Source organism: Arvicola amphibius, chromosome 14, assembly GCF_903992535.2.
Source record: "Arvicola amphibius chromosome 14, mArvAmp1.2, whole genome shotgun sequence".
NCBI lineage: Eukaryota > Metazoa > Chordata > Mammalia > Rodentia > Cricetidae > Arvicola > Arvicola amphibius.
In genome coordinates this window covers 25,955,145-25,969,218 of record NC_052060.1, presented here as the reverse complement: position 1 = coordinate 25,969,218, position 14,074 = coordinate 25,955,145, and the positions used below count along the sequence as shown (strand labels likewise).

Sequence of the window (14,074 nt, the reverse complement as noted above, 5' to 3'; positions counted from 1 at the left end):
GAAGAAGACTTAACGAATGCAGAAAGGGTAGTGGAGACAGAACATCCCTGCTTGCCAGGCTACAGCAGCTTCTTCGGAGGTATCCGCTTCTCTCTACCCATCTCTTTCATTCATAAGTTTCTGGCCCCGCCTGACATTCCCCACCCCCACCCGGGCTGAGGGCTAAGTTTCCTGTGTAGCAATTGGTGAAAGGCAACAAAGCCTTAGCAACTGGCTCCTAGTGACCTGCGGGGCGCCTGGTAACTGAGGCCCGAGGCCGGCGCGCAGAAAGAAGCCGAGCTGTCCCTTTAAGGGATGGCCGCGGAGCCGTGAAAGTGGAGGGGGACGAGGGAGGGCGGGGAGGCAGGTCTGGGGGCGGACCTAAGAGGAGGAGGAGAGGGAGGAAGAGTTGCTGTTGAAAGGAGGTGGCGAAGGAGGAGTCAGAGCAGCTGCTGCCAGCCCCGCGGGCACCACCGGAGTCCTGCCCGCTGCCGCACAAGTGGCCACGGGCGCGATCCGGGCCAAACGCCTCGTCCTCCATGATCACTTTGGGAGCCGGGGGAAGACTTTGCTCGGCCGTGCGAACTGGTGTGCGTTGCCCAAGCTTGGCGGAGACGGTACAGCGGCAGCAGCTCGAGCAGCAGGAGCTGCAGCTGGAGCATCAGCAGCAGCCGCCGCCAGAGAGTCAGGATCTCAGCGGCTACAGTCTGGGGCGTGTGCGTCCCGCGCCCAGCGGGCTCGGTTCCCTACGGAATGTCCCCGGGGCGCCCCGCGCGCTGACCCTGCAGCCGCCTCCGCCTTGGGCGCCCGCCTCCTCCCACAGGCGGGCTCGGTGATCGGGACCGCGAGCTTCCCGGCTCCCGGGCATTGGGGGAAGCCCCCGGGGGCGGGTGACCTCAGTTGGCCACGACCCAGCCCTCCCCCGTGCGGATCTCGCTTAAAATGGCAGCGGAGTCAGGGGAACTAATCGGGGCTTGCGAGTTCATGAAAGGTGAGGAGCAGCCGCCCGGCATCCTCCGGCCCTTCCACGCCACTCCCCCCCAACTCCTCACGGCTCTCCCCTTTGTCCCAGCTTCTGCCCTGGGTTTCTCCTCGGCCCTTGTCCCGCAGCTACTGCTGCTTGGCGCTTGGGCCCCTTCTCGCCACTCAGCTCCCGGAGGACCCCCTGCTTCCGGCTTCTTTCTTGCGTCCTTGCTCTCTCTGCAGCTTCCTCGTACCCGGACAGTGCGGGCTTCTCTGCCTGAGCTCCTCCTCCAAACCTCTTTTGGGGAACCTGCTTGGTTTAATCATCTGTCTGCTCATCCTCTACCCCTCGGTGGCAGGCCTGCGCTTTCAGGACACCCCACCACCACCACCACACCCCCTTGTCTTTCCTTCCTTCCTCTTGAAGTCTGCTAAACTGCAGGGGAAGAAGCTTGCCTCTCCCCTTTCCGCAGCAGCTGAGGTCTGGAGGTTTTCGAACCAAACTTGTGTCTCCAGTTTTGCGGGTACCCACAGCTCCTGTCTGCACCCGCCCGCACGCAACCAGGGGGTGAGGGAACACTGAAGATGTTCTGCCCCCTGCTGGGTCCTCGTCTAGCCTCTTGGGAAAGTTGTACTTTAGGGGCAGTGTTGCTTCCTAGAAGATCGTGTTTCTACAAGAATCCCACGTGTTAAAGGGCCTTTAAATATGCCTAGCAATTATTAATCTTTCATGCATGATCTGCGATCTCAGCCTCACTTCCCTGTTTCTCATGTTTTCTTGTCTTTTAAACTTGTCTTTCAGATCGATTATATTTTGCTACTTTAAGGAATAGACCAAAAAGCACAATAAATACCCATTATTTCTCCATCGACGAGGAGCTGGTCTATGAAAAGTAAGTTTCCCTTTTTTTTTTTTTTTTTTTTTTTTTTTTGCACACCCCTCCGAACTATTTAGCTTGTTGGTTCTTTCCCCCAAGAGTTCAGGAGACATCAGTAGCTTTTTAAGGACCATAGTTTTGGGGAGGGGAGCAGACAAAATTTACATTTTGAACCTGTCAACATTGCAGTCCTTTTAGAATGTCATAGGTATGAATTCTTCCTACTCCCACAGCGATTGTGGATTCCTCACACTCCCCAGAGTGGGACCAGGCAGTCGTACACTCTGTCACCACCAGACCTGTAATTGGCTTGTGAATCAGTCACTAGGTATTTATGGAGCACCCACAGGGTACAGGGCAGTGTGTGCGCTACAGGTGCTTAGACTTCGCAGTTCACAAGGCTCCGGTTGTGTGGCAGGATGTTTTTGTTTGAGCAGTCTGTTTTCAGAAAGTGGACCACAGAACTGACAGGGGGCTGGATCCACACTGTGGCTAGAAGGACGGTTGCCAGTGTGATTATTTTAGTTAGGTGCCCTGACTTGATCTGGCCTGATGGTTTTATTGTTTTTTTCTACCTTTGAGTAATAGTGAACTGCCTAAATAGCAATAATTTTTTTGTTGTTATTTTGCTCCCCGGATTAAGATCTGAGAGTGAAAAATCAGAACCCAGAACTGAGTTCTGTAAAGGCCCACGGATGTAAAGGAAAAGGCTATTTGAATATTTTAAGCACAGTAAAACATTAATTGGAGAGCTCCATTTCCATTCGGTGGAAGCAGTAAATCTTATGAAGTAGAAAGGCAGGACCAACTATGTTCTCTTACTAAAAGGGCTGGCATTTGAGAGCCGCCCCATGACCTCTGATTTAGACATTTACTTTGTTGCCATCATAGTCAAGTGGACAGTTAATGAGTAGAGTTAAAGGAACCGTAAGAGCTGTCTAGGGTTGGTCCTGTTAGAATATGGGCAATTTGGATTTAGGGGTGCCATGGGGCCTTGAAGAGGGAAGAGTCTGGACCTTCAAAAACCTGTCTTATCTGACAGAAAGTACTCCTTAGTTGTCACTTCATCCTAGGGGGTCTTGGGACTGATGTGCAGGACGGTTCTCTCAGCAGTGCTGGGAGGAGGATGCTTCTTGAATGGCTAGTGAGAGCGGGAATGAAAGAGGCTTTTGCTGCTGTTCATGAATGCCTCGAGCTGCCCTAGCACAGAGGGCTGAGTCCCCGGTGTCGGATTACAGCGCAGCTCCTAGACAGAATGGAGTTCTGAGCAGCCTGTTCCCTGACCCTGTGCACCTGGATGATGTCACCACCATCAGTGTTTATTGAGTGGACACTCCATTGTTGGGCACTGTCGTGCCTTTCTTTTTGTTAGCTGAGGGCCTAGGGACGGCTTGTGTGCCTGAGGGTAGGGACTGCGTGTGTGTGTGTGTGTGTGTGTGTGCTATTATGTGCACTTCTGCAGGGACGAAAGTTTATTAATATGCATTTGAACAAGCTTTGGCTAGTGAGGGCTGAGTCACGTCCCTTGGGATTGCTAGGTGGTAGACTTCACAAAAGATTACAGTTAATCAACTAAACACAGTGTATCATGACTTTTTAGAGATTCTAATAATGAAAGTTTTATGTGATTTTTAGTGTTTGTACTTCAGTATACAAATTATATGATATATAATTATATATATATTTCTTTTTTTCCACCATGTCCCTCATGTTTTCCAAGGACAGACTTACTTAGCGAACCCATCTGGTTCACTCTGTGAGTTTGGATGTGAACTTGAAGCCATGAGAAACTGAGAATGGTGGCACACCCACATGGGGAGCAAAGGTAGAGGCAGGTGAATTGCTGTGAGTCTGAGGACAGCCTGGTCTACTCAGAGAGTTCCAGACCAGTTAGAGCGACATAGTGAAACCCTTTCTCACGGAAATCAAAACAAAAACCAAACCAAAAACTGGGCATGGTGGCTTATACCTGTAATCACTTAAGGGATGGAGGCAGAGGGTTGCTTGGAGTTGAAGGTGAGTCTGAGGTATACAGTATACAAGTCAGCCTGGGCTATAGAGTGAGACAAGGAATGATTTTCATCCTGAACACGGCGTGTACTTCCCCCGGTTTGGTGTGCCACACCGTGCCACAGTAGCGCCTAGGGTCCCCATTACCTGCACACATCCGTCTTTTCGTTTTCCCAGCATATCACACTGTGCTTGATGGTACAGAGAGTAACGTGATGAGCATCCCTGTTGCTCTCAAGGTTTAAGGAACTCCAATTGCAATGAAAGGGAACAAAGCTACCCGAGGGGGACCCTCATCCCTGGACTAGGGAAGGGTGAGGACATGTCCAGCCGACATGTTCATAAGAGGTGCTGTGGAGATGCTCAGATTGGCTTGAAGGATGGACAGGTGCGCTTTTTGGATATGGGTGTGAGAGAAAAGAAAAGCGAGGCTCGGGAAGCATAGTGTTCAGGGCATAGTGAGCCCTTCACCGCGCCTGGTGTGGATACAGGTCACACGGAGGGAGGTGTGGAATATGACACTGAGAGGATGGGTAGGGACAGACTGAATGCCAGCGTGAGGAACCTGCAGTCACCCCAGCGTGCCTTGAGACTCTTTCTTAGAAGGGCTCTGGGACCGAGATGGCACGGCCAGATGCTGGCTAATAGCAAACAACGGAATTTACAGCACATCTCCCTCTGTGCCAGATGCTCTTGTAGGTGTTCTGTGACTACAGAATTCGCGTTTCCCCACAATTCCATGAAACAAGCGTTACTGCTGTCCTTTGATACAATGATGCCAAAAGGGACGGTGAGGTTGGGTACGATGCCCACAGTTAATGAAATAGTGCAGAACTGAAATTTGAAAACCATCTAGTTCCAGAGGATATACACCCTCCATCCAACAAATAGTGTAATAGCATTTAAGCCCCATTGGAGACGGTGTAAGAAACCGCGCAGAGAAACTTTGGGATGTTTAGGGGGAAAGAATCAGTGCCTGGAGTGTCGATGAGGATGGAAAGGCGGGATCTGAATCCATGTGTGGGTAGTTGATGAAGATGCCGAGGAAAAGGAACGGTGCGTTTCTCAGGGTAGTCTCTTCACAGTGGGCCTGAGAGCCTCATGAGCTGGAACAAGGAAATGGGGCTGTTGATTGGCTTTGGTGGTAAGAACAAGTGTTCTGTCTTGGTTAGAAAGACCAATGTAAGGGATATGTAAGAGAAATGTAAGGGATAGTTATATCATTTGAAAAGCATATACCCTAACTAACTAACTAACTAACTAATTAATTTCCCTTTCAAGACAGACAGGGTTTTCTCTTTGTAATAGCCTCGACTGCCTTGGAGCTCATTATGTAAGTTACTAACTTAGACTCACCTTAGAGTTCTAGGCTGGCCTCGAACTCTCAGAGATCCACCTACCTCTGCTTCCTGAGTGCTGGGAGGCTGTGTGTTCACCTTTGAAATACTTAAAGTTGGAAGTTTCCCAAGGACACCATGCAGTATAAAGAATGGAGCTATTTCTGAGGAAGAAGAGGTCAAGGGTTTTCAGGATGAGGGGAGTAAAGGAAGACACCATAAATAATTAGCCAGCCAGGAGTCAAAAACCTGAAGGAAGAAAAGAGCGGAGGGCGAGTGGCTGGGAATGCGTCTCTTTGGCCTGCGAGTCCATGGGGCCCAGTGTAGTAACCTGGATTCTATCTATGGACTATGTCCTGAGGACAGACACCCTAATGTGTAGTCTTCAAAGAAGGAAGTGTGTTTAGGTACATCGTCACATGGGGCCTCATATAGCCCAGTAGCTATAATTATTTGCTGACTGTCCCAATGAAATGTCTCCTGTCTGAGTAAATTATCACCTCAAAAACTATTAACCGGGCTCTTTAAATAAGAGAGTATGTTTAGTTTGGATACAGCTGTGTTTTGTGTAGACGTCTGTTGAGTTATTAAAGGAGGCTCGCACTCCATGATTGAAACAATGACCTGAGAAGCAAAATGGCTTCATGAGGCCAGACTATGAGACTGAAAATTTGAACTTACTTTCTCTGTCTCAGTTTTTCTATCTCTCTTATTTCACTACATATCCCTAGCTGGCCTATAACTTGATATGTACAGCAGACTGGCCATGAACTCACAGAAATCTGCCTGCTTCTCTTGAGTACTGGAACTAAAGGCTGGCACCACCATGCCTGGGTTCTACTTGGTTCTTAACAGACTATCTTGTTCCATGAAGGTCTGAGACGTCTTAATAAAACATGGATGATAAGAAATCATGCTTTCTCCTTAGGTTCTGTGTGTTTTCATGGGCCAGAGTTAAAACAATAGACTAGGCTAAAATACTAGTGGTTCAAACATTAGTTTTAGACCTAGAGCCTTTCAAAAGTTTACCTGCATTGAGCTGAACTCTCCAAAGCATTCTCTGCAGAAGAGCTGGTTCTTTGGTATTGGAGAGGGAACCTGTCATCCAAATAGAGGCTAACTTTTAGTAATGTGGGTCATGGGTTTTGGCTCAAGATTTAGCAAAGTGAAAAGTGTTCTTTGTCAGAACCCTTGTATCCTCTCCTTGGGTGTGGCGTTGGATGCTAATGGTGTGGGAAGCCTGTTTGCGAGAAGGAAAGTGTGTAATATCTGTTTTCGATCATATGCTTTTTCATTTTTTTTCCTGCCCTTGGGTTTTGTTTGTTTGTTTGGTTTCGTTTTTTGAAGAAAGGCACTAAAATTTCATGACAGAGTACTAAATAAAGATGCCAAGACTGAATGGAATTTCTTTGGTGAATCCAAGGATTGTCACCCAAGTATTTTAACTTTTTAAGAGTGTGCAGCGTTGACTAGGGTTATACCTCAGTAGGAGAGTGTTTGTTTGGCATGTACAAGGCTCTGGGTTGAATCCCCAGCACTGGAATAGAAGACTGAAAATTGAACAGTCTTGGTTGGATGTGGTGGCTCCTGCTTGGGAAGCTGAGGCAGTGAATCCTTGAGTTCAAGGCCAGATTGGTGAGCTCCTGCCTTTAAAAACAAAAAAAACCAGGGCTGGAGAGATGGCTCAGAGCATTAAGAGCATTGCTGCTGGAAGGTCCTGAGTTCAATTCCCAGCAATCACATGGTGGCTCACAACCATCTGTAATGAGGTCTGGTGCCCTCTTCTGGCCTTCAGGCATACATGCAGAAAGAATAGTGTATACATAATAAAGAAATAAATATTAAAAAATAAAGGTGTGTAAAAACAAACAAACAACCAAAAAACCAACCAAAAACAAAAAACCAAACCAAACCAAACCAAACCAACAAAAAAACAAACAACAACAAAAAAACAAAGCTGGGCGGTGGTCGGGTATGCTTTTAATCACAGCACTCGGGAGGCGGAGGCAGGCGGATCTCTGAGTTCGAGGCCAGCCAGGTCTATTAGCGCTAGTTCCCAGGACAGGCTCCAAAGCTACAGAGAAACCCTGTCTCGAAAAACCAAACCAAACCAAACCAAACCAAACCAAACCAAACCAAACCAAACCAAACAAGGCAAGGAATGTAGCTCAGCTTATAGAGTGCTTGCCTAGGATGTGTGAGATACTGAGTTCAATTTCTTGTGTTACATAAACCTGGTATGGTGGCACAGGCCTGTAATTTTAGCACTCAATAGTGGTGGGTCAGGAGTTCAAGGTCATCCTGGGATATGTGAGACCAACTAAACAACCAACTAACCTACCAAAACCTTCAGAATGGTCCAGATCTTCTTTTTTTCAAGTAACAGAATATATTTTGATTTAGTTTTTGGTAATTTAGTACATGTAAAAAAATGCATCTTGAACATATGTACTCTAATTACCCTATTCCAGTCTTCCCAGGAACCCCCAAAGCCTTCTCATGCTGTCCAGTCACTCCCAACATACTCTGATTTTGTAACTTTTTTTCTCTCTCTCTTCCTCTCTCTCCCTCAATAACCCACTAAGTCCAATGAGTGCTGTCTATTGGAAGACTGATCTTGTTGACATGATCGTGTGTAGCTAATCATGACTGCAGTAATGTCATGGGCGCAACATCCATGCCGAGTTCCAAGGATGGCATTTAACAGACGTCCTCCCCATCCTCCAGCTCTTAGTCCAGTTCTTCCTGCCCCTCTCCCATGATGTTCCAAGAGCTTTGGGTTAGGGGTTGATATTGATTAATTAGGGATGAACACTCAGTAGGCACTTTTTCTTAGTTCTTTGCATAGTTCCCAGTGTCTGCATTAACCACTGACCGCTGCAGAGAGGAACTTCTCTGCCAGAGTTGAAGGCAGCCCTTATCTATGGGGATGAGCATAAACCTTTAGGAAGAAGTCTCACAATATCTTGGTTAGCAAAGCAGCAGCAGTAGGCTCCTCTCTAGGGGTCTGTGACCTACAGAGCTATGATTTACAACACAGGCCTGAATACCTTCCTGTGGAGCAGGCCTCCAACAGCAGTTGGTTACCTCCTTAACCTTCATGCCGCCATTGCACTGGTAGGCACGTCTTACTCGACAGTCTTGCTTTTTGTTCCTCTGTCCTGAATGCATAAGTTGTAGGTATTTACTTGAGTATATATGCACCTGTGGTCACTATCAATGTTACTCTCGAGCCTGCATTATGAGGCAGTGCATGTATAGATATACATTTATGGTCAATTCTTTCTCTTCCTTTTCTTCCTCTTCCTCCTCTTCTGGCAGTGCTGGCGAATCAAACCCAGGATTTTATGTGTGCTAGATAACTGCTCTAACATCAAGGCTCTAACGCTCCTAGCCCCCACAGTTAGTTTTTTTTCCTGTTTTTGTTTTCTGAGACGACGGCTCACTTTGTAGCTTAGGCTGGCCTTCAGCTGACCACGTAGCCTAGGCTAGTCTTGCATTCTTGATAACCCTCCTGTCTGAGCCTCTTAGGTGTAGAGATTGCAGATAGAAGTCTCCGTGCTCAGTTCCTCACAGTCCATTCTTTGTTGTGTGACCCACCAACGTCAAGCCTTACTTTCATATTTGTTTAGGAACGTTCTGTGTTGACCTCTTAGGTTTTGGCAGTGTATATATAGTTGGTCCTTGGTCTCCATAGTGATAAGTTGTTACTCAGATTTTTTCAGCTTGTTGGAGATAACCCTGGAGAACACACGCGTGCAAGTGCTGAGGAGTCTTCTTCCAGGGTTTGCTTCTCTCAGGCAGCAGGAGAGAGTGATCCAAGCGGGCTGTGGGAGATGGCGCTCTGTGCCAGGTCACCCCAGGGCGGTTTCATTATTTTGTTTGAAGTAGACTCCTAAGATATCAGATGTTCTCATTTGCGAGTTCATAAACACATTCCCAAGTCCAAAGTAAATGACTTATTTACTTAGCCATAGCTCAAAACAACTTTGTGCTTAAAAAAAAAAAAATTGAACACTTTTTTTAATGGGATGTAAGGTAGCACAACTTGAAATTTGTAAGTGGCTGGAAATTGCCGTGCAAGAAAATAACAACACGTAGATGGAGTTGCAGGGCACTGTGCAAACTCACGCGTTGGAGAAACACAGGGAGACGCTGAAGTGGAGACAGAATGGAGGTCAGCGTATGAAGCTGTGGTCTTCTGCGTTCACAGTGAAGACAATAAGAACTCCTTACTGCCCTGGTTATTGAAGACATCTTCAGAGAACGGTGTTTGATGAGTGATGAGCACGGGGCATTTTATGATGTCTGAGGGCCAGCACTACCAGTTTCGTTCACTGTCACAAGCAAGCCCTAGACCAATACTGTGCTTGGCAGAAGAGTGGGGCCCCAGAAATTCAAGTGGAAGGAATGAGTGAGGCAGGCAGGCAGGGAGGGAGATCTCAGGCAGAGTCATCAAAGGTATGTCTAGGATGAGCAAGAGTCTGTTTGGAAGAGGCAGTTGGATGGAGAGCAGGCACACATGAGGCTCGGCAGTGGAGTGGGATGCGGTGTATCAGCCCGTTGGGCTTCCTGATGAATGGGAAGGAGCAGACTCATGCTTGGAGCACAAGTGCTCCCATATTTGAGAGGAGGAATGTTGGAGATACAGGTTTCTTTAGTTTGGATGACTGGAAGCAAATAGCAGGCTAAGCAGGTTTCTGGGTTTAAGTCTGAAGGAAGGGCGCGCGACCTGCTTGTGGTTGTGGGTCTGTTTTGTGTTGTGAGGTGGGAAACTGGGAGTAAAAGGGGTTCCTTGTAATGGAATCTCTGACTTTTGTGGTCTTAAATCAGAAAATAGACAATCCCTCACCCGGACACTTGCCAGTTACTGGTTTAAAGGCTGAGGAATTGTGTGGGATGGCTGATCTCAAGGTCTCTGGAGTTATGGTTTGAATTGGACTTTCTAAACGTAATTGTGGAATTTATTGTTTAGTTTTTTAAGCTCTAATTTCAATTTAATGAAAAAAAGTTGGTTTAAAAAAATTAGCCCAATACTTGCAGGACCACCAAAGAAGTGTACATTGGGCGGGGCCATTTGAATTCTGTTGTTCGGGTTGCAATGTTTAATCCTTGACTACCTAGATGAATGACATCTGATAAATAACCACGACTATTTGTGGTTGGTGATGAGGTCCTTCATAAGAAATGTTTGTGTTTGCTAAAGGTAGTAAGTGGCTCATGCCTGTAATCCTAGTGAGTCTGAGGCAGGAGGATTCCTGTGTGTTTCAGGCCAGCACGGGCTACAGAGGGAGAGCTTGCCTCAAGCAAATGAAAGTTTGTATTGAACTTTTAAATTTTATTGTATTGTCATTTTAAATTTTTTTTTTTTTGTGTGTGTGTGTGTGTGTGTGTGTGTGTGTGTGTGTGGTCCAAACGTGAAGATTAGAGAAGAACTTTGTCGTGTCAGTTTCATCTTCCCACCTTTCCATGGGGTCCAGGGATTGAACTCCGGTTGTCAAACTTTTCGTGGCAAGCACCTTCACCGGATACACAATCTCCTCAGCCCCTGAGCCACAGTTTTAAAATGAAGCCTTTCTGTTATTAATCAAGTTAGTGTTTTGGTTTTCAACATATTCCTATCTTGTTGCCGAGTAAAAGAATTTGCTAGTTGGGCTTTCTTTTGTTCTAAGATACAATTTTCTTTTGATTTCTAGAAGAGGTGCTTTGTTTCAGATTGGTCTCCTTCATCAGTCTCTTGAAGTAGAACATTTATCGTCTTTCATGCGAGCAGCTGACAGTTCACTAAGGTACCTCATACAAAGAACTAGAGAGTTCCACATGTGTAATTTGGAAGAGCTAAGGCCCAGCTCATGGCTTCACCTACCCTAGGCAAGTGCTCTGTCACCAAACTACATCTTCAGCCCACAGAAACTTGAACTGAAATGCCATATAGACTATTCTAAAATGAACCTGTTTCTGTCTTAATGAATGGATTGATTGTGCTCTGCAGTAGTCAGACTCCGTGGTTAGGAGTCCATTCACTAAACAGTTCACTGATTCAGGTTTAAGGCTTTCTAAAGATTAAAGGCCTGGGTGGTGAGGCGGCTCAGAGGATGAAGATTCTTACTGCCAAGTGGGGTGAGCTAAGTTCAGCCTCCGGGACTCGCACGGTGAGAACTCTCTCAAGTTGTCCTCTTATCTCCACATACGTGTGGCATGCGCGTGCACATGGACAGATAAGACAGAGAGGTAGACAGACAGACAGACAGGCAGACAGACATATGCAACAGACGTAGACAAGCAGATAGGCAGGCAGACATACAGAAATAGACAAGCTGACAGGCAGGCAGGCAGACATACAGAAACACACACACACACACACAGGCACACACATACACACACACACACACACACACACACACAGAGTCCTGCACTTTTCTTCTATATCAGTGAATAAGTGATCGGTATGAGTTCCTGTCATGACCAGAACCATTTGGTTGGAGGGAAGCATCAATTGTAAGGCAAACATTAGTTGGTGGCTGAGAGGTTAATCTCAAAACCAACCAAATACAGCAAAACTGTAGACACATGGGCATCTATATAGCCTGTGTGTTGGAAGGACAATGCTAGTTTAGTATTATATGTATTTGCTGTAATACTTCCTAGTTTTCTCTGTAGGTGGTGAATTACTTGTGGGTAGGAAATGGCCAGCAGTGGGCTCTCAGCAGGTAATGGAGAGAACAAATGATCAGGCAGAATCAACGGTGCTCTTAAAAAAGCTACAGACAAATCCTGTCTCAAGAAAACCAACCAACCAACCAACCAACCAACCAACCAACCAACCAACCAACCAAACAAACAAACAAAAACTCCAAACAAAAAAAGTTAAAGGTGGATGGGCAGACGGTCCAGTGGGTAAAAGCTTGTCTGTCTGATAACCAGAGTTTCCATTGCCAGAACGCACAGATGTACCCAGTGTTATAGCACATGAGTCTGTAATTCCAGCTTGCTTCCTAGATGGTAGGCAGAGACAGGATGCTCCCCAGAATCTCTTGAGCCAGGTATCAAGCTATGAAGAGACTGATTCAGACAAGGAGAGGTGAGGACCAGCACCCAAAGGTTGATCCCTGATTTCTACATTCATCAGTGGCTCATGTGCAGCCCCACACAAAACATGTACGTACGGACACACACAGACACACACACACACATGCACAAATGAAAAACAAAGAATTTGCATGCCTTATACTCTTATGGTATTTTTCATTCTATTTTTTAAAAAAGTAATAGTCTTTTTGGCTTTGTAAGAACTCTTTAATTAATATGTTATCTTGTAGCATCTTGATTAGAAGGGATGTCCATCAATTTTGTGGAGGGAGTAGGCAGTGCTTGCAGTATAGCATTTCTTTGTGCCAAGGGGTTGAACAATTTCGCATGAAGTTTCTTCCTCCTCCTCTTTCTTCCTCTTTCTCCTCTTCTCCTCCTTCTCTTCCTCCTCCTCCTTCTTCTTTTCATTTTTTTGAGACAGGGTTTCTCTGTGTAACAGCCCTAGCTGTCCTGAAACTAGCTCTTGTAGACCAGGCTGGCCTTGAACTCACAGAGATCCGCTTGCCTCTGCCTCCCAAGTGCTGGGATTAAAGACGTGAGCCACCACCGCCCGACTTCGCACGAAGATTCTAATGTGTAGAAATAAACATAATGGTGCTTCCAGTGATGTTCTCCCTCAGAACAGACTCACGTAAATTACAGCTCACTAGAAAAAACAAAGATAACGATTAGCCATAGGTTTTGTAACTCTTGTGAGAAGAGCAGGACACGCTGGCGTGACTGGTGGTGTCTGGGCTCAGCTTCTATTTCCCATCGCACTGTGGACTCCACACCTGTGGGCAGCTGGTGACTCCGGAAAATGTTTTGTCTGTTCTTGGACTTCTCCTCCTCTGTCCTCTGACAAAGACACAGCCTTCCTTCTTTTTCCCCTGCTGCCTTCCATCTGCAGGGCTTCCTATGCTGCAGTTGGTTCTTTGAATTTCTTTGCTGTCAAAACAAAGCCATGTGATTTTAGCTCTTTCCACTTACTGAGTGAAGAAAACCTGTTGCCCGGTGTTCATTTCTTAAGCTTCTCGGGATTCATCTTAGTTACTGATCTAAAATTTGCCAACTTTGTTAGAGGAAATGAATATATTGGTGGGGAGATTGGTTTGTTTATCCATTCATTTGGAGATGAAGGTGTTAGGATACAATGAAATGCTATATCCAACTCTTCCAATGAGGCTGGAATATTGCCCCCTTCCTTCAAGACAAACAGGGGCGGGGTCTTTGCTTGCCATTGGATCTGGAGGTACTTTGCTAGAATTCGACCGAACAGAAGCATTGACTCGTGAGTGCTTGAACTACACGTTCAGGAGTCTACTCCACCTTCAGATGTTTTTCTTCCAAAAAATTAAATTAATCTATGTGTGTGGTTCACGGGCTAAATAAAGGATGCCTTTTCAAGTTGCCTCCCTCCCTTATTTTTTAGAATAGTATTTCTCACTGGAAGCAATTCATCTGGATCTGTTTTTTGATGCTTAGCAATTCCTTAATGTGTGGTGGCCATCTTTGTTCTTATTTTCATCTTGATTGGTATTGCCCATTATTGCTTGCCACAGTCCAGTTCGGTGGCCTTTAGCCACGTGTGGTTTTGAGTATATTTTAATGGAAAATGCCTTTGGTTTTCAGTTATTGAAAATTGAAATTTTAATTTGTCATTTTAAGTAACCCTACACCCATTTGCCATGTTGGAAAGTTCCGGATCATTGGAAAGATGAGGTCCAGATTTTATTTATTTGATTTTGTGTTATTGGAGGAGACCTGCTGCCTTCCTGGAATTTGGTAAAATGGTTCTGTTCTTTAACCATTCTGCTTCCAAAAGAGAATTTATGTAAG

At 46.0% G+C, this 14,074-nt stretch overlaps 1 protein-coding gene across 2 annotated transcripts in view; it reads left to right on the top strand.

Annotated features, from left to right (window-relative positions):
- Window positions 1-763: 763 nt before the first annotated feature.
- Window positions 764-14,074, top strand: part of Cdc14a (cell division cycle 14A) — a 145,756-nt gene continuing 132,445 nt past the window's right edge. For both annotated transcript variants that reach the window (XM_038311184.1, XM_038311183.1), the window contains exons 1-2: window positions 764-970; window positions 1,745-1,835. In XM_038311184.1, the coding sequence (XP_038167112.1) occupies window positions 922-970; window positions 1,745-1,835 (140 nt within the window). In that variant the 5' untranslated portion in view covers window positions 764-921. The remainder of the gene's footprint in view (window positions 971-1,744; window positions 1,836-14,074) is intronic.